The sequence below is a fragment of the Rhineura floridana genome, chromosome 9 (genome assembly GCF_030035675.1).
Source record: "Rhineura floridana isolate rRhiFlo1 chromosome 9, rRhiFlo1.hap2, whole genome shotgun sequence".
NCBI classification, from domain to species: domain Eukaryota; kingdom Metazoa; phylum Chordata; class Lepidosauria; order Squamata; family Rhineuridae; genus Rhineura; species Rhineura floridana.
In genome coordinates, this window is record NC_084488.1 from 29,731,747 (window position 1) to 29,759,590 (window position 27,844).

Sequence of the window (27,844 nt, forward strand, 5' to 3'; positions counted from 1 at the left end):
TGACAAATATTCAGGATTGGCCGCCAGTATCTCAATCAGAAATAACTGACTTGATTACTAAGATGAAGACAGGGACAGCCCCTGGTTTTGATAACATTATGCCGGAAATATTGAAAGAACATTCAAACTGGTGGTCACCGATATTGGCAAATCTCTTCACATTGATAAATGCCTCCGGATGTATACCTGAATCTTGGCACGAAGCCACAGTTGTCCCTATCTTTAAAAAAGGGAACAGAGAGGAGCCAGCAAATTATAGGCCTATAAGTCTCCTCTCTGTTATTGGCAAATTATATGACAGTTATCTGAATAGGAGACTCTCAGAGTGGATAGAAGAAGAAGATATCCTTGGATGGGAGCAAGCTGGCTTTAGAAAGGGCAGGTCTACAACTGATCATTGCGTTATCCTAAATCACCTGGCCAAAAAATACAAAAAACGCTGCGGGAATGGCCTTTTTGCCGCTTTTGTTGATCTAAGATCAGCATTTGATTCTGTACCTAGGGAAATACTTTGGGCAAAACTTGACAAAACCACGATGGATAAAAGACTCCTATTCTTAATAACTCAGTTGTACCAACAGACTTCCTTTCGAGTGAAATGTGGCAGGGGAGGGGAACTAACAAATTCAATTAAAACAAACACGGGAGTTAGGCAAGGATGCATACTATCTCCTCTCCTATTTAATCTTTTTTTAAATGATCTGTCATCTTATTGACAATCATTGACCTTTCATGCTCCTAAATTAGCTGATAAACGATGCCCACTACTTTTATATGCAGACGCCGCCGTACTCCTATCTCTATCTAAAGTAGGACTAAAACGGCTATTTCGAGCTTTTATGCAGTACTGTCAGGACAACAAATTGGCTATAAATTACACCAAAACCAAAATTTTAGTATTCGCTAATCATTTTCGGCCCTCAGTGTGGAATATAAATGGACAGAAAATTGTACAAGTAAACAAATTTAAATATCTGGGTATCCTTTTTCACACATCACTATCTTGGACATCCCATATTCAGGCGGCCATAGCAACAGCAAGAAATTCTGTCAAAGGTATTCTAAGATTTTTTTATACCAAAGGAGGTCAATTTATACCAGCTGCTCTGAAAGCTTTCAGTTCTAAAATAATTCCCCAATTGTTATATGGAATCCCGCTTTGGATCGGAGCATATAACTTTTCTGTAGAGGTAGTTTTATCATCCTTTCTGAGACAAATTTACGGTCTACCCAAATGCGCCCCAACAGCGGCCCTTAGATTAGAATCTGGTTTAATCTCGCTACAATCCCATGCATGGTCTATTGCTTCCAATTATTGGTGTAAAGTGGTATATGAAAACACCCCTAGTTACTCTTTATTATGGAAAGATTCATATAATTCACTCTGGGCAAAAACTTTTAGCTCACATCTTACAAGCATAGGTTTATCACCAGAATATTTAACATCTCAAGAGCCAACTTTGAGAAAACATCTTATTCGAACTCGGCTTAGAGATATAGACTATCAACATGCAATTTCTGCAGCCTCCTCTACTTGTTCTCCGATTTATTTTGACCTACATTATGATCTACTGAGTTACTCCCACTATTTGGACTTCCTCACTATCCCTAAATATCGTACAGTCTACACTAAGGCTAGATTTAACTGTCTAGCCTCGGCATTACTGGAGGGGAGATTTCAGGGGATCCCTTTTGCTAACCGGATTTGCCCATGTAAAGCTGATGTGATTGAAACTCTTTTTCATGTTATCTTCGATTGTGTTCTATATGAGGAACGCAAAAAATTTATTATGCCAATAACAAACAAGTTTCCTCATAAACCAGATAACAGGTTACTTACCCTTTTGCTATCTGGTTTTAACAGTGATATTACTTTGTCTGTAGCTAAATTTCTTTTCATTGCCCAACGAATTCGTAAGGGTTGTCCTTCACCTGATGTTTAGGACATTTGAAGTATTTCATGTTTTAATATAATATAGACCACAATAGTCTGATGTTTTATCCTTTTGATTTTCCTTGTATTTCTGTTCCAATTTATGTAATATTGGTTTTATGTATATGGGTCTATGACCGTAATAATAAATGATGATGATGATGATGATACATGATGACTGCTAGATATAGCCCCTAACTCTGATTCCAGGTGGACAGAAGTAATGGCACCAGAAAGAGAGTCTTCAGGGTCAGAATCCTGAGCTCAAAGGATGGCCACACGAGGGTGGTGAGGACCTAGCTGAGATTCCAAGAAATAAACCTATGTATGACTGGGGGATTGAGCAAAGGCACTCCCCTGAGGAAAAGCTTGACATGGGGATGGGAGGCTATGGACCCCTTCCCCTTGCATCTCAAAATGCTACTCAGTGCTGCAGCCTGTCACTTAAAGAGTGCTTGTATTTAAGCCATTATTCGTCCCTGACTGCACTATTATTTTCTTAACACCCTTGTGGTTAGGAACCTTGTCCCTATCTTGACACCAGGACAGGAAGGTATTCCATGTGGTATTATATACTCTCTTAGTTGCTCCCTTATGGGAAGTCAGCAGGGTGTTCAGCAGAGTTCTCTGATATTCCATCTGAGCCAGCACATTCTGCCTCCAGCCTGTCAGCTGGAATAGCTCTGGTTGTGGACACATTATTGGGCCCTACAAAAGAGGATCCCTTTGATGGACCAGATGCCAGGACACTTCACTTAAGAAATGGATTAATCCTGGAAACACATGTTCTGAGTCATCCAGTGCGAAGCAATGAAGATAGCCTGAGCCTGTCACCTTGATTTTCTGAAGTATCTGTGGAACCAGGAGAAGAGGAAAGATGTACAGTAAATCATGAGGCCAGTCTACTTCTAGAACATTTATCCCTAGCCTATGGATATTAATGCCTTGAGAACAACCCCTGCACTTGGGTATTTTCTTCGGTGATGAGCAGAGTTATAGTGGGCTGGCCTAACTGCTGAAACACCTGAAGGTTGAGAGCCCAATCCTCCTCAGCCGATCTGTAATGTTGATAGATGCTCTTGCTAGGTGCTGTGCATTGATAGATAGCATGGTTGTCTTTTGCTCAAGTCATAAGACTCAGCATCAGTTTGTTAAGCTGACTGGATGTCATACCTCCCTGTTTTGTAGACTTTTGCTGAGATGTTATCCACCTTGATTAGAAATGTGAGTAGTAGATGTCCGACCTGAATAACTACAATGCCAAAAGAAAATCACCCTAGCTCCAGCCAGCTGATGCACCCCATTTTTTCCTACTGCGGCAAGACTCCTTGGGCTGCCCTCTCCCCCAGGTGAGCCCCATCCACTCAAGCAAGATGACATCCATCATGATGGTGATACTATTAAGACTCCATTTAAGCTAACTTCTTCTGAGAATTGGGCAGGATATACCCACAATGTCAAAAATTGACAGTTAGGCCATAGTTTTCACCTTCGGGTGTACCTGCACAGCTATGAGGTTTTGGTAAGGCAAGATGGTTTGTTGCAAAGGTCTTGTATACCAGCATGTCCAAAAAACTAGATCCTGGAAGTATATCAGCAGGCCTAACAGTTGTGCTGAAGTCATGATATCTACTTCCATTGCCAATGAGATGACATTCACCAATTGCAGAAGAATGGTTAGGCATTTCACAATAAGGTGCATCCTGAACCAGACTGTGGCCAGGACCATTCTCAAGTGAGTGAACTGCTGAGTTGGAACAAGGGCACCCTTCTCACAGTGTGGCATGTGTGATTGTGATCTGGACATCCTTCTTGGCTCTTCTCCAGTATGTCATCCAGGCAGGGATGGAGACAGATGCCCTGCATCCTTAGGTGTGCTACCAGTGCCAACAGAAACTTAGTGAATACCCTGGGCACTGGTATCACATCAAAGGGGAAGATCCTATATTGGATGTGCTGGTTGTCACAGCAGAACCTGAGGAACCTCCTGGGGACACCTGATAGAAATAAGCAGGCAGGCTTGTGTCAAGTTGAGAAAAGCCAGGAGGTCCTGCTCTGAGATGGCTGTCATTACGGATTTCAAGTTCCATTTTGAAATGGACACTTACTGAGCCACTTCAAAGTCCAAGATGATGCTGATGTCCCCATTCTTCTTGGGCACCAGGAAAAAGACTGAATAGACTTTTGAGAAGATGGTCCCCTTGGGTTCTGGCTCTATGATTTGAATTGAGAGGAGATGGTGGACAGGGTGAAGAAGTGCCTGGTGTTTCTCTGGATTCTTGGATGGGGGATCTAAATGGCTATGAACTGATCTCAAAGCAGACACAAATTCTAGCAAATATCCTTAAGAATCTTTTTGATCCCAAGTTCTGATATCTGGTCCCAGATCAGGGCAAACTGCTGAAGGCAACCCCTGACTAAATCCTTCAACATCTGTCTCATGGTGTGATGAGAAGGGTTACTTTCTTGCTTCCTTGTTATTGAAGCTGGAACCATATGGCTCAGCGGTAGAGTAACAATCTTACCCAGAGGCTTGGCCAGTCAGGTCCAACATGATTTGAACCCACTGATATATCAAGAGATAGCTGAAGATCTGCTACTGAGAAAGGAATGCTCATGTTTCACTTTGCACTTGTTCCTGTCAATAAGGCCTTTTTCTTTGTCTTTGTTTCAACTAGGACTGCCTCTAACGGTTCTCAGAAGAGCTTAGCATTTGTGAAAGAGGAAGTGGTAAGTGTGGCCTGGGAATCCAGATCAGTGTCCCCACTCCTCAGTCAAATGTTGTATCTGGTTACTGTATTGGCAGTCATGGCTCTAACCTTGAAGATGACATCTCCTTGAGTCCACTTGTTAAGAGCACTGTTGAGTAGGTTATTTTCTTCAATCCATCCTTCATGAGTTTTGGTGTGTCAGAGGAGGACATCTCCTCCACTAAAAAAAACCCATATTCTTGCAAAGACTGACTTGGTGGCAGAGGCCTGAAAACCTGTGGTGGTTTGTGGCCTCCATCCTCTTGTTACACAGATCTCTAGTTGCCATGGAGCAAGAGGCAGATCTAAACATAAGAAAGGGACACAGGGCTAGATCTAGTGGCTCCTCTATTTCATCTTCCGTGGTATCATCTTCCTCTTGGCCCATGGCCCCCTTCTATCTCTAGGGATCACTGAATATCATCACTGTAGTGTCAACAGCTGGTTTCTTGATCAGGTCCATCACTCAGGTAGGAAGGATACAGTGTCTATTTGCTAGCCTGTGAGCCGATTTAGGCTTTAAGGGGCTGGCTCACTTAGCTTTCAAGATCTTTTCAAAGTATGCTGGAAATGGCCCAAACATTTGGGGAAAGGGGGGGCTGCAGGTTCTTTAGGCTTGGTCACTTTCTCCAATAGCTGTATGGTGTGGCAGGCCTTTGCCAGATGTGCAGGCACATGTTCTGGGGGGAAAGTCTGCTACGGGTAGCAACTGTCTAAACCTCTTCCTCTGAAAGTTCTCACCCCTCTTTATTGTCTGAACACTGGGTGATAGATCCCTGGATTGCAGGCACTGTTTTCCTTTCCTTGGGCTGAGTGTGTGGCTTAGAGCCTGGTCCAGAAACATGTCTCACTTTTTTCTAAGGTGAGGGAGAGTAGAAGGGAGGTATCTTATAGAAGATGAGGTGGAGGAGCTGCTAGATCTAGCCCTGTGACTCTTTCTGCACTTATGTTTAGATATGTCCTCACCCAAAGACAAATTTTGCTTTTCTTCCTTTTGTGTTTTTTGGATTCAGCACCAAATTCAAAGGACCAACAAATGGAAGGGAACACGAATCCCCCCAAAATCCTAGCTAAGTCTCCAAGAGTAGAGGGTCAAGGGTTCTCTCAATACCTAATTAACAAGGCCCTGAACCTACTAAATAAATTGGGGATACTCCCCCCCCCCCGCTGACAGATCTAGAAGGGAGGGGTTGATGTGAGCACTCATTTATTCCATTTGTTAGCTCTCCAAGTTGAAGGTGCCAAATCCATACTCAGCAAGCTGCTCTCTCCCTCTCATTCTGCATTATTAAATGGGAAAGCAACATTTGCTTTGTGGGCTGTTTCCTACGGCAATTCTGAGGCACACATCAGTCAGCCCTACCTGCTCTATATGAAGACAGAAACTAGATGGAGAAGATCATAGCAAGTACACACAGGTTCTGCCATCCAGCTGGAACTCCACAAAGGCTTCCTTCCTTCCTTCCTTCCTTCCCTCCCACCTACCCATGCATCCATCCATGCATCCATCCATCCATCCTTAGATTTATATGCTGCCCTTCCTCCCAGTAGGAGCCTCCTTACACTTCCTATATTGGTGTGGTGAAATAAATCTTTTGATGGATATTTTCCTGCTGGTCCTTCTAATGAACCTGTTATCCACCTGTCTGCCATGGGGACAGCGTGGAAGAAGTGAATGGAGAAGCAAGGGTTTTAAAAAAGCTAGTAAATTAAGTTCAGAACCGTACTCTTAAGTGCCATTCGAACCTGACCACTTTGCTGACTAGGAATGAGCCCTATTTAACTCATTTATATGCATGTGCAAATCTGCTGTGGACTGCATTCTATATAAAAGGGACATAAACTGGTATTTTCTTAAGCCGCTCACTGGTGTGCTGTTGGGATCTGTTTTTGTATTGGGGGGTTGGGGCTCAAAGTAGTCTCCATGCAACTTGCAGACATTTACTTTACTTTCCCTTCCTTTCCTTTTGTATATTTTATCCCTCACTGCTTTCTCCACATCTAAACTATGGACTTTAAATTCTTGGGGCATGTCTTTTCATTGGCTTTTGGTGAAGCATTAGGCACACCTGGTAGTACAATATAAATTTAAAAGATTATTACTTCTCTTTGATTTCCCTTTCCCAGTGTGAGCTGCTACTTTAATTGCAAGAAAGCAGAAGTGCTGCCACTTGTATAAAAATAGATTCCTAATGATCTTGCATGGCTCAGTAGAAATTGGTACTATAGATGGTAACTTATTGAGAACTGATAGTTTTAGACATATCAGCTTACCCAAGATTTTAAAAGATTTTACTTTCCTACATGAATGTCAGATTTGCGCAGAATTTTTTCTCATATTCAATGCTTTGGCTCAATTCTAACATCACACAAAACCATGGTTTAAATTTCCAAATATACAGGAAAACCACGGTTTAGAGTTGCTTGCTTGTTTTTATTTTCTCTCTGCTCAGCACTCTTGTTTCTAGGATGCAAAGGCCTCACAGAGGCAGAACAAATGACTCATGAATACAGAAACTATAATTCACAAACCATAATTCACACAAACATTTTCAATTTTGTTTCCATCTCTGGTTTCCGATTTTCCAGGCTGAACGTAACTTATGGTTTGTCAATTCAGACATCATATCTGACCACAGTTTTAGATAACTAGTTAGACAGCAATTGTTTTGTGCAATGTCTGAACTGAGTACTTAAAGTTGTGAAGACCAGCTTGTTTAAGATTTTGGTAATCCACAGGGAAGCTTTCTTTTCAGACATCAGTTGCAACTTAAATAAAAACTGCTGGATCTGTTGACCGCCAAAGGGAATGAAGACAAGGGGAAAAAACCCAGTGACTCCTTTATTTCATTAGGTAAAAAGTTTTGGTGGAGTACAAGGATATCCAGGTTAAAAAACAAACAAAGAACAAAACAAAACTCAAGCCACATAGTTTCTTAGGAAAAGTTAGAACGTGATGCCCCCATCAACAAAAAGCCAGCACCCTGCCCAAAGACATCAGAGCAGTACCTATCCTGAATATGCTTTATAGGAGTTTGAGAAGAACTGACCTTGCACTTTGCCATTTCATTTCTAATTATATGAAAATAAGGGAATGACAGATTATTATTTCTATGTATTTTTAAGTCAGTAAAATTTTTCAAGATGCTTAGAAGAGTTGGGTGAACATACTTTTGAATCAATGCCGTAGCCACTATCAGGAGTAGACGCCAGCGTCTCAGGAGGGGAACATCGTACAGAACCTGCAGATGCAGAAGAAGATGCAGAAGTTGCTGCACTGCAGCAAAGAATCAGGTAATTTCTCCAAAGCCCAATATAGGAGTCGCTGCTTATTGCAGTATTTACTTTCTTGGCATTGATAGGGCTGCTGTTTAAAGAAGAGAAAAGGAAATAGATTTTTAAAAAGATTTTGTAATATATTGAATGTTTCTAGTTAATATGATCTCATCATTCAACAGAGATACTGCAAAGCCAGGACTGTGCATAGTTTGTCTGTACACACAGTACAAAGTCTGGCATAAGATAAGTCTTTTAAGAAAATTTTCACATCCTTAAAATACTGGGTTGTAGCCAACTAAGTTCTATTCAGAGTAGACCTATTGAAATTAATGGATCTAAGTTAGTAATGTCCATTATTTTCAAAGGTTGTGCTCTGAGTACTGCTAACACTGGCTATAACCTACTGTTTCTAAAAATTCCAATAATGAATTCACTTTTTTATTTTAGTATACAATATATGCTCAACATGTATACTTTGTTTGGCAGTCCACATACTTTCACCAGCATTCTCTGTTTTAATATTGTTTTATCACAGAAATTAAATTAAACAAATTAACACCAATGTAAGATGTACTAGGCCTCTCAATTGTGGAGTGCTACAGGGTTCTATCCTCTCCCCCATGCTATTTAACATCTATGTAAAGCCGCTGGGGGCCATCATCAGGAGATTTGGGTTGCAGTGTCACCAATATGCGGATGACACTCAGCTCTATCTCTCGTTTAAGTCCTCACCAGAGTTGGCTGTGGATACCATTTCCAAGTGCCTGAGGTCCGTAAGTGAATGGATGGGAAGTAATAGGCTGAAGCTGAATCCCGATAAGACCGAGGTGCTGCTCGTGGGAGATAAGAGAAGGTTAGGAGATATAGACCTGGTGTTTAATGGGGTAAGACTGCCCCTGAAGGACCAGGTCCGCAGTCTCGGGGTCATTCTTGACTCCCAGCTGTCCATGGAAGCTCAGGTTGCGGCAGTGAGCCGGGCAGCTTGGTATCAATTACATCTAATACAGAGGCTGCGACCCTACCTTCCTGTCCATCTGCTCCCACGGGTAGTACATGCCCTGGTCTCCTCTCGCTTAGACTACTGTAATGCGCTCTACGCTGGGTTACCCTTGAAAACGGTCCGGAAACTACAGCTGGTACAGAATGCGGCGGCACACGTTTGATCAAAAACAGCCGTCGCCGTGATCACATCACTCCGGTGTTAGAAGAACTACACTGGCTACCAGTTGTGTACCGGGCCCAATTCAAGGTGTTGGTGTTAACCTTTAAAGCCCTTTACGGTTTTGGACCAGTTCATCTGAAGGAGCGCCTCCAACATCACCAAATATGCCGCCTGACAAGATCAGCCATGCAAGACCTTCTCTCGGTCCCACCAGTTAAGACAGCTAGGCTGGTGCGGACCAGAGAGAGGGCATTTTCAATTGTGGCCCCCACCCTCTGGAACTCCCTGCCTTATGATCTTCACCATGCCCTCTCCCTGGTAGGCTTCCGCCAAGCCTTAAAGACCTGGCTATTCAGGCAGGCATACAGGATTGCTGGGATAGACTAGGGTTAGCTGTATAGATGGGTGGTTTTAGATTTTCATTGACTGTTGTTCTGGTTAAATGTTGTATTTTTATCCTTTTATGTACGTCGCCTAGAGTGGCCGTTGTCGCGCCCAGATAGGCGACTTAAAAATAAAATTTATTATTATTATTATTAGACATCTTTCACTGGCATTAATTTTTGAATTTAATTTAATTTCTATGATAAAACAATTTACATGAGTGAAACTGCTTTATTTATTATTCTTTTAAAAGTGCACTTACTTTATGTCAACCTGTGGAGACAGCAGTTGGAGCCTGGTATAAGCAAACATCCAGGCATAGCTCATGGCTGTAGGGCAGTGCTTTGGAAGATATTCCTGTTTCATAAAACTGGAGAGGCTAATAATCCAAGGGTCTTGACCCTGAGTTACATGTGCAAATATCCATATATGCGATGGACTGACAACATCAAACTGATGGCTGATAGGAGAGGAGCTCCAGTCAGCTAATGTTTGTAAATCTATTGAACTGGGACAGTACAGTAACACAGTCTGTGTATATATAAAAAAAAGAAACAAAATTGATTTAGTACACCAGAAATAGTTTTAAATTTTGTCTTTGGGGCTAAGGACAAACATAATGCTGCCTCTCTCTGAACCATAGGATCATGTGCATCCTTCTTATCCCCATCCTTGCTCCCTCTCCAACATGAATTCCCCCACTTCCTTTTTCGGCATTAACTACAGTATAATTTTATGCTTGCAACAACACTACTCATGATTAACAGTAGGACAATAGAGAAGGAATTTGTGCAGGAGAGAGGAGGAGGGCAAGCACAGAAGTTAGCCGCCTTCTTATAATCATAGTTAAGTAGCAGCAGTGTTACAATTGTACAGGCTCTGAGTGACCACTGAAATCTTTAGTAAGAGAAAGAATGCAAATATGTGCACTGACAAAAAAAATCCATTACAAAAAAAGTGTCAGGGAGTTTGCAACTCTCAAAATATTCTGAATTAACAAATTTTGGTCCATAATGACTTATATGTTACAATGGCTTTGAACATTGAGACACTAACAAAAATTCCCTCATTAGAGCTTCTTAAGCTGGAAATTGATATCTATCTTGTTTTTGTTTTTTTATTAAACAAATTACTTAATTTCATAAAGGTAAATAAATAGATGTTTTGTCTGTTTGTACCACTGGCTGCAAAAGCAAACAAAAACTGAGGGACATTTTACTGCCTAATCCTGAGCGCTGCTGTTCTTGGTATGTTTTGTTTTAAAAATTTTAAGGGACCAGTCCTTAACCATGGGCAATGGTGTATCATTATTTGCCCAGCTAAAAGGAACTGCACGCTATGTTATAGTACGGAACTGTGCTTGTACTACCAGAGCAAGGATGGTAAGATTTATCTTAGATTGCCTTGTGTTACATCTTTCTTGCTGCAAGGAGTTGGAGATGCCGCATAGCTGCATACCAGTCATATGAAATAACAATAAAAGAAAAGAGATGGGGGGAGGTTACTTCATAAGTGAGTTAGATCTGACTACACCTGCTCTGATTGCCAGGCAGTGGATCCAGCCTGAATAGCAGAAGCACAAATCACTATTTACACTACTGCTTCTGAAGCTCATGTATAGGATCAGACTGATCAACAATGATGGGATCTAGAGTATGGGATTCGGGATGCTACATGCTAATGTTTGTGCCAGTGCTGATGTTTCAAAAGTTTGTTATGTTGGTGATGCAAAGATGCTGTGTTGGTACATTTAAAATAATTAGAATAGGCTTATGAGGAACTGAACACTGAACCAATCCAAACCATGTGTTCAGCATCTGAGGCCCTTTCTGTGCCTCTTCTGACGGAGGTGTGGAGGATGTCAACATGAGAACAGGCCTCCTCAGTGGTGGCCCCCCACTTATGGAATGGTTTCCCCAGAGAGGCTTGCCTGACGCCATCATCGTCTATCTTTAGGTGCCAGGCAAAAACATTCCTCTTCTCCCAGGCATTCGGCTCTCAATTTTTTGGAGGGTTTTTGGAGGGCTTTTGACATTGTAGCCTCTTTTAGCAGGTGGGTTGTTCCACCATCTTATCCATGTATAATGTGTAGTTTTAAAAATTTTTAAATTTGTGTTAGTTTTATATTGGTTTTAATCTTTTTATTCGTTTTTATGAAAAAAGTGACTAATACATTTAATAAATAAATAAACATTATGAGACATTATTACATAGCATTCAGCTCAATATTATTCCATCTACCAAGTGCACCATAACAGGGATGGGGAACCTCTGGCCCTCCACATGTTGTTGAACTCCAGCCTGTACATCCATGAAGATTGGCCATGTTGCCTGGGGCTCATGGGACGACACCTGGAGGGCCATCCCTGTACTATAGCCAGTAAATAAGTAAAACAGTGGGGTACTTAATCATTCACTTTTAACATACGTTGTCCTTCAGAAAACGTCAAGCACATCCAAAAAAGTTTTTTTTAAAAAAAGATCTTACCTGATCAGCACCAGTGAGATGTATGAAACTTTCAAGAATAGATGAACTCAGCCTATCCATTACATCAATGGCCAACTCTTCATCACCCTAAAAATTACAAATATCTGATGCATTACAAAATCAAAGAATATTAAAATATGACAGTTAAGAACACATAGCAATTAGCTTACCTTAGAAATGTCTAGGACTGTGAACAAAGCCCTTATTTCTTTAAGACAACTGACTGCTAGTCTCCTAGTGGCAGGTCTTGTGCTACAGAGAATGACCAGTGCAAATCCTTCTACCACATGGAATACACTTGAATATGGACTCTTTTCCAGGGGAAGGGTAGGAGTTCCATTGACTACACCACGCTAAAAGGAAAAACAGAAATTACTGAAATCAACAGGTATCTATTTGTATGAATTATCAGCAATGGAACCAACAGCATATATGCTCACTCTTTCCACTTTTAATTTCTGTACAGTGGAAAACCAGGCAGAACATCACCACTATTTACACTATTGCCATGTTCCTCCTGTCCAGAAGCAGCAAGAAGAGGATGAAGAAACAATCAATTAAGGAAGTCCCACAAGAAAGGAAAAAGTAATCTTTTACAGCAGTCTTCCCTAAAATGGTGCCCTCCAGTGTTTTGGACTACAACTCTCATCTTCCCGTACCAGTATGGTCAAATCAGGGATGATGGGAGTTGTACTCCAATAACACTCGGCATGGATCAGATTGGGGAAGACTCAAGTCTTTCTACAGCCAACATATTAAACTCTTTCCTAAGTAACCTAAATTCATCCTGAATTTCTTCCCATGCTCCTCTACATTAATTCTGTGCTTACAAGCTGTGCAGTTCAGAAGTTTCTTCTTTCTACTAGTATTTCCATTCTGATTAGTCTCCAGTAATTTTTCTATTTGGGTGAAACTGATTTTGTGGCACTCGTATTTTGATGATTTCTTGCCTACTGTAGCAATTACAATGTAGTGTGCTAAATGCTGTATGATTTTTATGTTTATGTTATGTTTACAAACACTCCTTGGACCACCTCAATGAAGCTCATGGACCACTGGTGGTCCATGGATCACACTTTGGGAACCCCTGATCCCAGTTCACAATAATTTCATGCAGCACAATTATACCTGAGCTTCTTGGTTCTTATTTTGCACCTGGACTGCTTGTTTCCACTGATTAATAAGCTGCACTAGCATCTTAACTGCATTGTCAAGGAGTGTTGGGTGGACATCAGTGACTTCACGAACAATAAAATAAACAAATCCTGATAGAACATCTTCCCTCCAATCTGGAAAATCCAGCATTAATGCTTGCAAAGTATTGAAAGCCAGTGCACGCAGTTCTTCATCCATGTGAATTGTCAGCCTGTTGGGAACATAAGTTGCTGCTTAGAACCAAAGTGAAGAATTAGCACATTTAGCATGAAAACATAGTTTAGTATGGTAAAGATGGAAAATAATACACATAGTTGCAAAGTAAACAGTATTCCCTTCAGTTATATATATCTATGTATGCAATTACTGATGGATGATGCAGGACAGTGTTGGGAACTATTAACCATGGTTGAGAGAACAGGAGTGTACTACAGGAATACATCTCGCCACAAACCCCCCTACTCTCTGGAGTATATTCCCACTGTTGTGTTACATTGGCACAGACATGAATCATGACTACTACAAACCAGGTTCCCTTTCTTATCCAGCTTTGAAGTCTGATTGACAAAATTAATTAAGCCTGATTCAGAAGAAAGCTTCATTAAGTTAACTGTGACTAATATTGGTGCCAACATAATGAAAATTATGTTAACTGTGACTAATGTTGGTGCTAACATAATGAAAATGGAAGTGTACTGCCTTCAAGTCGATTCTGACTTATGGCGATCCTATGAATAGGGTTTTCATGGTAAGTGGTATTCAGAGGGGGTTTACCATTGCCTTCGTCTGAGGCTGAGAGGCAGTGACTGGCCCAAGGTCACCCAGTGAGCTTCATGGCTGTGTGGGGATTCAAACCCTGGTCTCCCAGGTCATAGTCCAGCACCTTAACCACTACACCACACTGGCTCTCGCCAACATAATACCGTGCAGTTAAAGTTAGAGAAAATTTATTCTAGAGTGTAAGCAGGGACAGCCACCTGAAGGAAGGAGAGAAAAATCCCTCAAAATAGTAATCAGCGAGGCTCGCAGGCACTCGCTTTACCGACCACAGACCAGGTAAGGCAGCCCGAGAAAAAACAAGGAGGGAAAAAGAAAAAACTATTCCCCACACACACTAGAAAATGGGAAGGTAAATAGAATAAAAAGATAAGGGAATATAATAGAAGATAGATAAAGAGCACTACTGAAAAGGAGCGAGGGAAAAACGATCTACCTGGACGCAGGAGGCAGGAATGGTCTGGGGTCTCGCAAGGATAGCTGCTTCCTCAAAAAAAACATGTGATTCCTGCCTGCTGACACTAGGTGGCGCTGTTTCCCCATCTGATGGGCTGTTCTCCAGGGAGAAAGGAGTGGCTGGGGGCAATGGGAAGTATACAATGCAATGGCTCAGTCTTGTATCTTTTAGCCATGATTTAGTGGTCCACAGCGGTACATGTGCATCACTGTGAATGGCTGTATATTACGTATATTCTGTTTACCATCAAGCTCACACCCCAAACTGCACAGTTAGGTGCAAAGAAAGAGAAGTCATACACAATAAACTAGCAATAAGAGGTCTTTTTCAGTAATCCAACATGGACAATAGTTTAAAGAGGTTTTATAATTAAGAAATTCCTTTCATCTCATTATCACTAAGCTGTTTCCACGAAAGGTCAGACATCCATATTCTAATGATACCCAGATCTATTTATTATTTTCATTCAAACCTTTTAAACCTTTCAAATCTTTTAAAATTCTTGACTTCATTAGACTGAGCTTCATTTTATAATTTCTCATTCAGGCCATTGCAAATAGTAGGCACTTACGTAACACATTCTCATCTAGAATCTGTAATGGCCTGTGGACTGATAAACTGAAGCTCAATAAGATAGAGGTGTTATCGTTAAGTAGCCCATTTGACAAGGAAGTAATATTCAACCTTTTCTGGATGGAGTTGCACTTTCCTGAAGGAATAGCACTGTCAGTTTTTAGGTGTGAGGAAGACATTCTTGTTTTCCCAACTATTTGTATCTTGATGTGATTTGATTTTTGGCCTATTCTTGGTGTCCATCTTTTAAGTTGGGTGGGGAAGGTATTCTTCTTATTGACTGATAGTGGATGGACACTTTTATGGCATGATTGTTTTTGGCCATTTTATGTTATCTTTGTATCCTTAACTGGTAAGTAACTTTAAGACTTTTTCTGTAAAAAGTTATGAATACATTTAACAAAAATAAAATGGAACAGATATGCAGCTTGGGGCCCTATTAGATCTGGTCCTAATTATCAATGACCTAGTGGATGTCTATGGCCTAAAGCACCTTCCACCAACTTTGGTTGGTGCAATAGCTATCTCACCTTTTTGATAATGTACAAACTGTTGGTAATAGGCTGTTTAGTTTGAATAAACTTTAATTGCATCTCCATCTATGAGTAATGTTGTTGTATTTTCTTTGTATAATTTTTATGTTTATTGTATACCACCCTAGAATCCATAGAATGAAGGGCAGTTAATATTTTAAATAAATCCAAGTTAGGTTACAGCAATGAATTATGTTTGGAGCCATGTTTAAACAGTATTCAGAAACTTCAGTTGATTCAGAATATGGTGGCCAGACTGTTGTCTGAGACTTGCCAGCTTCAGTCCATTCATTGAAATCATCATCCAAGGACCTTCTCCAGAATCCCCACCTTTGGAGATCTGTCAAGTAGTCCTTCCCTATAATCTTGACCCTATACAAGAATGTCAGCCTCTGCTCCCATCTTTTATGCACCAAGTAATAACTGTTTTGTTTTTCTTGGTAATAGTCTGATATACTGTATTCTACTACCACTGCTCTTCTTCACTGTTCAAATTGTATTGTGCCTTTTAGATCAATTGTTGTTAGAATTGTGCTTTTTTATTGATCCTTTATTTTATTTTTGGTCGTTAAGCTCTCTCTCTCTCCCTTTACCTGAGTACAGGGAGGGAGTGCTCATCCTAAACTGGTGCCTGGAGTCTGTGAATGGCTGGATGTGGGCTAACACACTGAAACTTAATCCAGACAAGACGGAAGTACTGCTGGTCAAAGGAAAAACTGCACCAGGGACGTGGTTGCAACCTGTTCTGGATGGGGTTGCACTCCCCTTGAAGGAGCAGATCCGCAGTTTGGGAGTCCTCCTGGATCCTGCCCTGCTGCTGGAATATCAGGTGGCTGCAGTAGTCAGGAGTGCTTTTGGCCAACTCAAACTGGTCTACCAGCTGCGTCTGTTCCTGGAGGCAGTTGACTTGGCCACAGTGACACATGCATTGGTGACATCGAGGCTTGATTACTGTAACACACTCTATGTGGGGCTGCCTTTGAAAACGGTTCGGAAACTGCAGTTGGTTCAAAATGCAGCAGCCAGAAGTTAACTGGAGCACGGCGCAGGGAGCATATCACCCCTGTGCTTTATCGACTCCACTGGCTCCCAATTTGTTTCCGGGCCCAATTCAAAGTGCTGGTTCTGACCTTTAAAGCCCTAAACGGCTTTGGACCAATATATCTGAGGGACCACTTACGCCCATATGTACCTGCCTGGGATTTAAGATCATCTGCCTCTGGTCTCTTCTGCGTGCCTGGAATAAAAGATTAGACTGACAGGCACGCGGGAGAGCACTTTTTCAGCTGTGGCCCCCAAGCTTTGGAATACCCTACCCCAAGAAGTCTCCTCTGCTCCCTCCCTGTTGGTTTTCTGGAGACTTCTGAAAACAATCTTGTTCCGGAGAGCCTTTGGGAGGGACTGAAGGTAGAGCCTGACACTGATTTTATACCTTCAACGTTAAATTTTACCTTTGTAGTCCCTTTAGTACCACTCCCTATATATATGTGTGTGTGTGTGTGTGTATATTGTATTTCATGTATTTTAACTGTATTTTATGTATTTTAATTTATTTTAATGTTTTTGTGATTTTATTGTTTACAATTTTATTATGTAAGTGTTTGATTTTATTTTTGTAAGCTGTCCTGAGTGCCCTATTATAGGGTAGAAGGGTGGGATAGAAATGTTTTTTAAAAAAAAATTAGACTTTGGTGGAAAGGAAAGATGCAAATTATTAAATAATCAGTCTATTCTGCCCAATTGGAAGAGTATTAATATTTCAAATAATGCATTCATAATTTTAAAAAGAACCTCCAAAATTCATATTTAATTAATGGTTTTTCTCAATAAAAGTTTAGGGCCTCTTATGTACCTTGCAAGCAGTTCAATGAGGTCAGTTCTGCTCATGCCATCTGGAATTAGCCTTGGAATAGCAGCAATACAAGTTCTAAATAAATCGATTTTTGGTTTTCTCTCACCCCTGTGAAAACAAAATAGTCAAAGGAAAGCTTATATAAAATTGTTAGCATTGCATGCATGCATCAGGGATTCAATTATGGATTATACAAATTTTAGATGTTAAACTGACACACATTTTAATGTAACTTGATTTGGGCTCCAGCTCCTTCAGGAGAAGGGCAGGATATCAATTGAATAAATAAGATAAATAAAAGTGCAATTCTGAAACTGTTAAGACCTATTGACTACAATGGAGTCTAACAATGCTTAATGATGCAGGATCATACACTAACTCTCTTTCAGACATGAACAGTGCTGCAATTATTAATTTGTTACATACGTGATCATGTCTTCTGGTTCCTTGTTGGACATCTGAATGCTAGTCATGCACATTGGCCTTCCAACTTCTTTGTCTAGGTGTCTAAGGATGCTGTCTAGTGCTTTTCTTACTTGAGGATAGTATATTGACATTCCTGAAGAGTCAAACAAAGTTCAATAATGTTTGATCCTCAAACTTCTGCTTCAGTTTAATTTCCACTTTCTTGAAACTAGATACTCATTTTTGCATTGATCCTAAAGACACAGTTTGATCATGAATCCCACTGAGGCTCAGTTCAATGAACATTTTTTTAAAATAATAAAGGAATATTCCAACTAGAAAGAAATTAGTCTTGGGATAGCAGGCTAATGAAAAGATTTTTTTAGAACAACAAAGTTATCTTGGTAGTCAACTAAAAAGTTGCAAACTGAAAAATTCCCCAACTGAGTGGGTGTGTTCCCAATCTCATTTTGTGCCCTAAAGCTCAATTTGAGACCATAATCCCCTGTTCTCAAGGGCTAGTTGTGCTGCACTGCTCACCCCATGCGCATCAGAAATGCAGCAGAAAAAAATGGCAAAGCCCCCTCCCTCTTGAGCTTGGAAAGGAAGGGTAGGGTGTGGGCTTTTAACTCCTTAGAAGCACAGCAGGACTGCGTGAATTATTACACTGATATAAAGTCAGGGGGAAAGCTGGGATCCATCACGCTCAGAGAGAGTGGAACACTCACCATGCAAAGTGGATTTGTGGACCCCAATTATTGTAAAACAATGAAATTAACTTTTTAAAAACTAATGGAATTACAACTTTAACAATGTCATGTAAGGTTTCTATAAATGTTTAATATCCACAGAACAATTCCTTTTTGGCTTAAAACCTGGAATATTTAAGGCCAGTGTTCAGTCGCAATTAAAAAACAAAGACAAAATGAAAAATTAGAAACAAAGAATGAGCAACTAAACATTTTTTAAAAGCAGCTGTGCTAAGTAGGCAGCAGGCCAATCTCCAAGCATAATGGATTTTATTATTATTTATTAATCATTTTTATCTTACTCGTCAGCCAAAAAAGGCTCCCAGAGCAACATACAGATAATTACAAACAAGAGAGTTAATATTTGACAGAACATAAATAAATATTTGATAGTGATAAAATAACAGGCAGTCACATGACAATATCTGACTGACCAGCTTGCCAATCCTGATCCCATCTATACAACAGATACAAATACAGGAGTCTACAAATTTGAGTTGGTTTTACAGAAAGTCAAGAATAGTGGAAAGTCAAGAACAGTGCTCCCCAGTGACTTTGACTCTCCTGAGATGGGGCAGTCTTGTCTGTTGACATCATGCTGAACTTTGGTGGAGGTCAAGAGTACCTCCAAATCCCAGGATCACTGCATGGGGAAGCTTTTGCCTTCCTCTATAAGCCTGAAGCTGAATGTGATCAAGGGCAAGGGGAAAAAATTCACTGCTTCCTCAGTTTTTGAGGCTCAGCACCATGTTAGGGAAAACCCCCACTTTTCTCTAGGCTCCAGAGAAAGGCAGGAGAACTCACCCAGTTTTTGCAAGTGCTGAGTTGACTGATCAGCACATTTGTGGACCCTTATATCAACAGCTTAAAATAAAGTTCTTTCTGTAAAAGGATAGTATTTGCATATTTTTAAAAAGACAATCTGGATGACAAATAAGCTTTTTAAGTACACATGGGAGCTGCACTAAAATGAATTCATCTGTTGAGGATTCCAGTCAGTCACTCATGCCCTTTTTCAGGATATTCCATTCTATCCTGCCTCTCTCCTGGTCTTCTTGCTACCCTCAGACACTCTAGTGTTTTTGAGACCACTGAGAATGCAGAGCTGTCATTGGGCTGTTTTGTGCTTTCTCCCCCCACTTCAGGGTTTTGTCCCCGTCTGCAAATCTTGGGAGTTTTCTTAAGCTTGCTGATACCTCCCTCTTGCATGTAGATGGTGCTATAAGCACTGACATTTGGAGAACGAGTTTGCTATTGTTATATAAAATTAGTCTCCAGTTCTTATAGACTGGAAAGATCTGAGCAAGAGAAAGGAATGCATGGTTCATATCTCCATTTTTATTATATAGTTATTGTATTTATACCCTGCTCTTCAATGAAACTTTTATGGTTTGTGCACAAAATGCACTTGTATTGGTCCTCTCAATAATTTTAAAATACACGATTAGAGAGATTAGTTTAGAAATAAAACTCTGAGCATTTTCTGTACCATTATGATCCTTAGACATTCTACTCTTCCCCTTAAATATGATTATTGACTGACCTATAACTTTTGCTTCTTCGTCTGTCAGAGTTTTATTGAGAAAAATTTTCTTGACACGGAGAGTGTTTCCTGAGGGAAGTACAACTCCTGTAGTTGGCATAGGTGGTTCACCATCCTTCTGTTGTAAACTGTCTGCTATCACAAGGAAGACTCTGAGACCTATATTCATTCTCTGCAGAAGGGAACATTTATTACCAACGTAGGCAAAATATTGCAACATAAGGTAAATGAAATATTGCAGTATGAATATTAACATTTTTGTCCCCTTCAGCAAAGTTCTCAATAGGCCAAACATTCAAAATCAACATCTCCAGGAAAACAGTATCTTACTAAATGACAATTACAAGTTTGTTAATCTTTGCAAAATAATCTGTTCTAAAGTAGATATCAAAACTCAAGAGTGCTATTGGCTAAACCATTTATAGAACACCTTGATCAGGTTCTTCTATAAGTCACCCAGCAACCCAGTATCTGATAGACACGGGTGCAATCAAACCAGTTTTGCCGACACTGATCAGGAGTTTAATCTGCGTTCAAGGATACAAAGACCACAGAATGATATTAGACTTTAAATTGTCTGAAAACATGACTGAAGTTTAAGAATATCTAAGGACACCCACTGCTGTAAATCTGTTCGAGAACTGCACATATAATTACTGCCTTAAAAACAAATTAAAAACACAACAATTAATTTTAGCACCAATTTTGTTTTACCTCTGGATTAATAGTGAAGGTCTTAGGTGATTTCCCGACACTAAGAAGATCAAAAATGATTTCTTTCATTGCGAAATCCAAGCGTTCCTAAGAAGAAAATTGTATCTTCATAAGACTTTTTGTAAACTGCAGCACATAATCCAAGTCAATAAACTGAATATTAGATCTTCGTGTTTTAAGATAACTGGCTCAAAACAAGTCACCATTCCTAAGTTATTTCTCTAAAATGCAGTGTACTCATATTATTTTTATTTTAACTTGAATTATTCAAAAGCAGTAACTTTGCTAAAGGATTCTAACTGTTCTACTTCAGAAAAAATATTCCAGTTTCTAGTGATATATTCAAAAGAGTGGAATAACATCAATGATTTTGGTTGGGTAGATTGTTAGGGGGGGTTGGGGTAATTTTTCAAATCAGCCAACTCTTACGACAAATAAGAGTTATGCAAAAAAATGATTTTGCTCTTGTTCTTCATACAAACCAAGAACAACAGTACAGTGGCTAGAGCAATAGTTTTTAAACTGTGTTCTGTGGAACCATGGGATTTCTCAAAGGCTTATTAGGGATTCCTAAGTAGTGGTAGACAAGATTCACTCAAAGACAGTCTGCCTATCACCACTGATATATTCCTGCTACATGCAGTCAAAGGGGAAGGTGCACTGGGTGTTCTAGGGCGTGCTCTCAGTGCATCCTAGAATGTGTTCCTGAGTTCTCTGAACTTGCACTAGGTTCCTTGGTAGACAACATAGAAAGGTGGCAATTTGAAAATCAGAGTTACCATGTTGGGTATGCATACTGAAAATTTACCTTCAAGTTATTGGTTCTCAGTTTAACCTACGTTACAGGATTGTTGAAAGGATACAATGAGAATTCCACATGTAACCCTGAACTTCCTGGCGAACAGTTGGTTACATATATAATAGAGAATAAATATTTAAATATTTACCACATTAGCAGCACTGAAGCATACTGCAGAAGAACTTACCTGAGCAATGAACTGAATAATTTTTACAAATATGTTCAGAGGTGTATCTCGAGGGACCACACTGCGAGAGCCTTTTGGGAAAAGTGCTGATACAATGCTCATGAGGCGGCTGTAGAGGAAAGCATTTACAAATGAGCATTGAGAAAACCTAGCAAGAACATTATCAAAAAGTAGTAACAGTGCTTTTCAATTTGAAAAGAAAAGTGACAAACGTTTTAATATATTGAACCAAACTGCTTACCTTTGTGTTACAGTGTTGCTTTCACATTTTATTCTAATAACATAAACCCATAATAATCTATACAGTGATTCCAGTGCGACTCGAGACATTTTGGGATCTTTATTCTGTTAAAAACAATTTTTTAAAAACAGATTTTATTGCATGTTTAGGACTTCAGTCTGAAAAGGTATTTTTAAAGCACCATTAAAATGCATATTTAAGTCATTTAAACAAAAAGAAACTCATCTCTTCATTGTTGAAAACATATACTGTAACACATTTGTGGGTAACAAACCTTACCACAAACAGTATATGCATGACCATGACCAGCTGCCTCCCTATTCATCACTTCATTGCCCAAGTCTCCCAGTAAATAATGATGTCACATAAGCTTATCTCCTCTCAAGCACCAATGCAAAGGAGGATAATCACAGGCCTACCCCTCTACAATATTCAGTGAATGAGAAAAAGAGCCACTTTCTTCCCTCCATCCCTATGAAAATGAAGCAAGGTAGTGGATGTAGCAGATGGATGCACAGACAGGCAAGCAGGAGTGGTACTTTGAGCTGGTGGAAGCACCTGCCCCCCCTTCCCTCCTGCAAGATGTCTTGGTCTCTTCTGCACTTTTTTTATATTCATGGGAGCTGTGCTACAGCCAGAGTGGAATTGTTGTGTGCATCAGAAGCAAAAGTTCTCTCCTTTTCCTTTCTCTTCTGCTAAGAAGAGAAGCCAGGTGTTCCTTGCCCAACACAACTACTTGCAGTCTGGTACTGTGCATTTTTAGTAGCTTCTATGAAGATTAAATAGGACTGTAGCCTTAAGGTGCAAGCCTGTGGACATGCACTTGACACTAAATTCCAAAAGTGAATGGGACTTGCATCTGAGGAAACATACCTAGGAGCAGAATATTAGTAGTTCGAGGGCAGTGAAGGAGTGACCTACAGTTCTTATCTTCCTTGCTTCCTGTGCTCTCTTACTTCACAAGGCTCCCTTTCACTCACTCACCAATAAGGAGTTTCTTTAGTTTGGAAATAATACTATAAGCCACACAAAGGAAATATTCTGTAAGATGGGAGACTCTTGGCCAGGGAGCCTCACATGATGAGCTGAAAGCAACAGCTTTTACATGGCAATTGTAACTTGATTAAAGTCCTTTGGTCAGAATTAGTCCATATACTTAGAATGTTAAGACAACTGCACTAGTTTTCAAGTGCTGGCTTTGTTGCCGTGAAAAACAAATTTTGTTTACATAGTTATGAAATCCAAGTATGTTTAAACTGCACATTTCTTGCTCACTCTTTCTAGTTGCTATTGGTTTGCTTTAAGCATCCACTTTCACATACCACAGGTAGCAACCATTAGTTGGATCCAAGCTAAGTTGGTTGAATTTAGGTATTACTGAAATCAACAGGACAAGTTAATCCGACTTAAGTTGCATTGAAATTTTAAGTGCAACTGATTTTGTTGGGATTTAACCCAAAGTTATTATAGTTACATACTCACTAATTCATTGAGGCAACATGAGGAGAGGTAACTCAAGAAACGCTAATTAACCAGAGGTTTCTTTTCATAATTTGCAGCTCACTTCAATCTGATTAACCTCTCTGTGGCAGAAGACATCCAAAGAATTAAGAGCTTTTATCATCAGATAGCAAATCATGGAAAGAAAGGGGTTAAATTTAGGATATTATTTCAAACAAAAATTACATTTGGGGCATGATGAAATAGCTATTTGTGAAATTAAATGAAAACAGGTAAGGTCCCCCAGTGTTCTGTCAACACAGTATAGCTGTTAGTTCTCTTTTATTATGTTTTTCCCCAAGAGGGACAAGCTCTTGGTACAAAATTAAGCTGGTGCTAACATGTTTCCACTCTGGTTTTGCATCTGTCAAAATCATGAATTACTACCTCTCATCTACAAAAACCATTCACAACAGTAACTGATCAGATACATCACTGGATATGGTAACCAAGAAGCAGAGCATTTGTTCCCTGCAAGAAAAAAGTAGCAACAGCAACCTCTAAATCAGGAATGGAGAGCCACTGGCTTCTGAGCCGAATCCAGCTCACACAGCTTTTGGATACAACCCATAGTCTCTTCACCATCTGCCCATTCCCTCTCCTCTCTTTTGCCCTGTCATCTTCCTGTCTCCCATTATGGCAGCTATAGATATGATTATGCTCATATGGCAGATAAAGCTTAGGATAAAACTTTGGCATAAAGGGTTAATTTGGGGGGAGTCATCTCTTTTTCATGAAGTTGAGAAATGACAGCTCTGATCTAGATCAGTAGAATGGTGCTTCTATGGGATGTCTTCTATGGAACCATTTTGTCTTCCTTTGTCCAGTGCAGCTAATTTGTTACAACCACTCCTTTCTACCCTGCTACAGCAAAGCAAATCCCATCCAGGATTCCCAGATGCATTAAAAGGGAAAAAAGAGAGAAGGAACCATCACAGGTTTCACTTCTCCCATAACATAACCTCCAACCCAAAAAGGCCAGAGCTTTTGCTTGCTTATCTCTTTACAGAGTAGGAGAACCCTCTTTCTGCCTATTTTAGCCTGAATGATTGCCTTTGGGGGAAACTCCTTCGAAAGGAGTTACAGAATTCCTCAGCTGGGTTTCCCCTTCTTTGTTCATTGAAAGTTCTCCAATTCCCCACTTCCAGTCACTTGCTGCAGAGTAGGGGAGGGACCTAATTGGTTTGGAGGAGGATGCAGGGGGAGAAATCAAGAGGACTGAACAGCAGCCCACACATACACATATATCTACTTCTAGCTTGGCAAGCTGCTAGCTTCCTAATGCTGTCTGCAGAGCTTCAGGTGGCCTCACTGCTGGGTGTGGGGAACAGTGCGCAAGCTGCAAGCTCTTACTGCTCTGCAGAAATGTACTTAACTTCTGATCAGATTAAGGAATTCGCATTTAGCCTGCTTTTTGTTTCTCTTGGGGAACGCCAGCCAATGAGGCACATCTGGAGCAATCTACTCCATTATTTACTTACTCCCAGTAGGTTCGGCTCCACTGTATACTACAGGAAAGATTTGGGAATTGTGCAGAATCTTGTCCTAAAAGTTAGCTCTCACATTAGCTCACTCTTCAACATTAAAACTTGAAAAGGAGGGATGAGTGGATAATGGATTAATGGAGTTCGTACCTGTGCCTATGAGTATGGATGATGGGGTTGTAACACAGAGAGAGAATGAATGAAGTGCTTATGTGTCTGTTTGTATTTGCATGACCACATACAATGTAAGAAAGAGTGAGACTGGACGGTGTGTGTTGTGTGTGTGATAGAATGAATGATGGATGAATGGGGTATGTGCTTGTGCATGTTAACGGACAGACGTGTGAGAGAGAAGGAGAATGAATGGATGAAGAATGAATGGAGTGTGTGTGAGAGACAGTGAGAGTGAGAGTGAAAGTGAGTGAGAGAGAGAGAGAGAGAATGTTCAGGGTGATAAGCTTGAGGGAGGAAGAAAGCATGTGGGTTGTAATGATATTGAGGGGGTGGCTCTGGCCCCACTCACCACTGGCATGCAACCTCAAAGAAATTGCACCTGAGAGAATTTGTCCCTTGGCAGAGGGCAACTACCCCCACTTTAGAAACTTGACTTTTTAGGACCAGAAGCAGAGATTAAAAGGATGCAAATACTGGTTCAATCTTTATTCATATTGATACTGTATCTGTCAATTATTTTCAATAAGCATGGAGCAGAGCCACAAATAAAGTTAAGAGTTTTCATTCTTCATTACTATCAATGTAAACACGCACTTTACTCCACTCTCTTGCAATTCAACCAAATCAACTACGTATAATGAACTGCTGTTGTTTTTCATTATACTTATAACCTACACACAGAATCAGGGAGGTGGGCATCATAAAATGCTCTGTTCAATCCAAAGCACAAGTAACCATGGATGGATGGAGCAGGGATGAGGAATCCATGGCTCTGCAAATGTTGATGGACTTAAACTTCCATCAGTCCCAGTCGGCATGGCCAATGGTTAAAGATTATGGCAATTGTAATCCAACAGCATCTGGAGAGCCACAAGTTCCAATCCCTGGAACAGAAGTTTGGATGTGGATATAAATGGTATGCAAATACCGTATCTCCTAATTGCTACAATGCCCCTACCATTCTCTTCACATCTCATATTGACTAGGACAGGGGAAGAGGGAATATGGAAAACGGGGTGAAAATGCAGAGGTATGCTACATATTTATAAAGTAAAGGTCCATTTCAGTGTGGTGCCACAACTTTGGAAAGTCCTTTCCAAAGAGAAACATCTGGCACTGACATTAGCATATTTTCAGAACTAGGTTCAGAACGAGTACCTTCTTATTTGCTCAGGCACTTTAGATGTCACTTTACTTTACATTTTGCCTTACTCTGGTCATACGTTTTATGGGGTTTTTTTTGTCTGCCTCTTATTTCACTGTATTTTGCTAAGCTTGTTTGTTTGTGTTAATACTGTATTATATATTATGTGAACAGTTTTATTCATACCTTTATACACTGCCTTATAATATTTTTGATGAAGGGTATTTAACGCATATTTGTTAAATAAATATATAGAGCCTGAGGGGCTGCACATGTGCTCAACTGAATCAAGTCCATTGTAAGAAATTTGTGTTCTACTTTTCCAAAACAACCCTTACAAGTTCTGTTTTACTAAAACAACTTTGCACAGGCCAAAGTTCTACGTAGTGGTTGTTAATATGTCACTCAAACCACTGAGAAATTTCAAATAATTCTGACCTAAGTTCCTAAAATTACAACATGCTAGATGTATAAAGTAATTTGAACATGTTAAGCTTAATTAACATGACTGTGAAATTTCTTTACAAAGACAGGAAAAAAGTATTTACTTTTTAAGTGAAGTATTGCTTTAGAATAAATATTTAAACACCAGTTGTAAAATAATCTCCTGCTATGGCCCAAAACTATCAAGAGTCAACACTGTACCAGTAGGCATGACTAACCTTTTTTGGCCAAAGAGGTGCACTGAAGGTTGGCCACCCCTCTGAGCGCTACACGCTAGACATGGGTGTGGCCAAGGCACTTAGTCACATGTTAATGCAGAGAGACACACGCACGCACACACACTCACACTCAGACAATCCTCCCCTCATCCCCCCTTCTTCTGTTCATAAGCAGAGGAGCAGAGATGATTTCATCCCAATAACAGCTCTGGGATAGGAGGAGAGAAACCTGTCCTCTAGCCTAGCATTGTGATGAGAAAGAAAGTCCTCCACTCATAATGGAAAAGCACTTCTTCCCTCTCAAGCAGGGTACCACTGCAAGAAGGTCTGAGAGCTTAGTAAACAGGAAGATGGCACCTTTTCAAGGTAAGAACAAGCACCTAATTGTCACAGACAGCTGGCAGGACACCAGAAATGGGCCTGTGGGCCACAGGTTTACCACCCCTGCTGTACACGCTGCAGTGTAAAACATCTTCTGTAGTGCATTACAAAGTATGAAAACCAAAGGGGTATTTTTCTTGAGAAAGATGTTTCTTTGTGTACTTACATACATGAAGCACTATAAACAAGTGTAACAGGAATGTATTCATTGTATACTTCATACATGACTGTTTCTAAATTATTGAAACTAAAGTACTCCCAATATTCCTTTAAAGATTACGTACTCTTATGCAGTTGCCTCTTCACTTTGCAACTGCTGTTTTTGTAGAACCAAACAGGACATACAATGCAACAATCAACAGAAAAACAAGACAAAGCTATTTCTTACTTTGCTAATACAACATATTAACTCACCTGAAGAGTTTCTATTTGTTTTCTGATACTGTTGTTAGATGGCATCTAAATAAAGCAATGCAAGACAGCAAAACATAACAAACATGAGAACGGAAAGCACATGC

The 27,844-nt window shown here is 40.1% G+C and overlaps 1 protein-coding gene across 8 annotated transcripts in view; it reads right to left on the bottom strand.

The window, feature by feature from the left end:
* FRYL (FRY like transcription coactivator) overlaps positions 1–27,844 on the bottom strand; it is a 332,614-nt gene that overhangs the window by 157,022 nt on the left and 147,748 nt on the right. For 6 of the 8 annotated variants that reach the window (XM_061583298.1, XM_061583296.1, XM_061583297.1 and 3 more), the window contains 12 exons: positions 27,741–27,785; positions 21,982–22,085; positions 21,741–21,849; positions 20,755–20,841; positions 20,041–20,212; positions 17,770–17,902; positions 17,344–17,451; positions 13,125–13,362; positions 12,167–12,349; positions 11,997–12,083; positions 9,771–10,039; positions 7,855–8,050 (listed from right to left, as the gene is read on the bottom strand). In XM_061583298.1, coding sequence (XP_061439282.1) covers positions 7,855–8,050; positions 9,771–10,039; positions 11,997–12,083; positions 12,167–12,349; positions 13,125–13,362; positions 17,344–17,451; positions 17,770–17,902; positions 20,041–20,212; positions 20,755–20,841; positions 21,741–21,849; positions 21,982–22,085; positions 27,741–27,785 — 1,731 coding nt within the window. The remainder of the gene's footprint in view (positions 1–7,854; positions 8,051–9,770; positions 10,040–11,996; positions 12,084–12,166; positions 12,350–13,124; positions 13,363–17,343; positions 17,452–17,769; positions 17,903–20,040; positions 20,213–20,754; positions 20,842–21,740; positions 21,850–21,981; positions 22,086–27,740; positions 27,786–27,844) is intronic. The other 2 variants (XM_061583293.1, XM_061583295.1) reach the window with 1 other exon arrangement.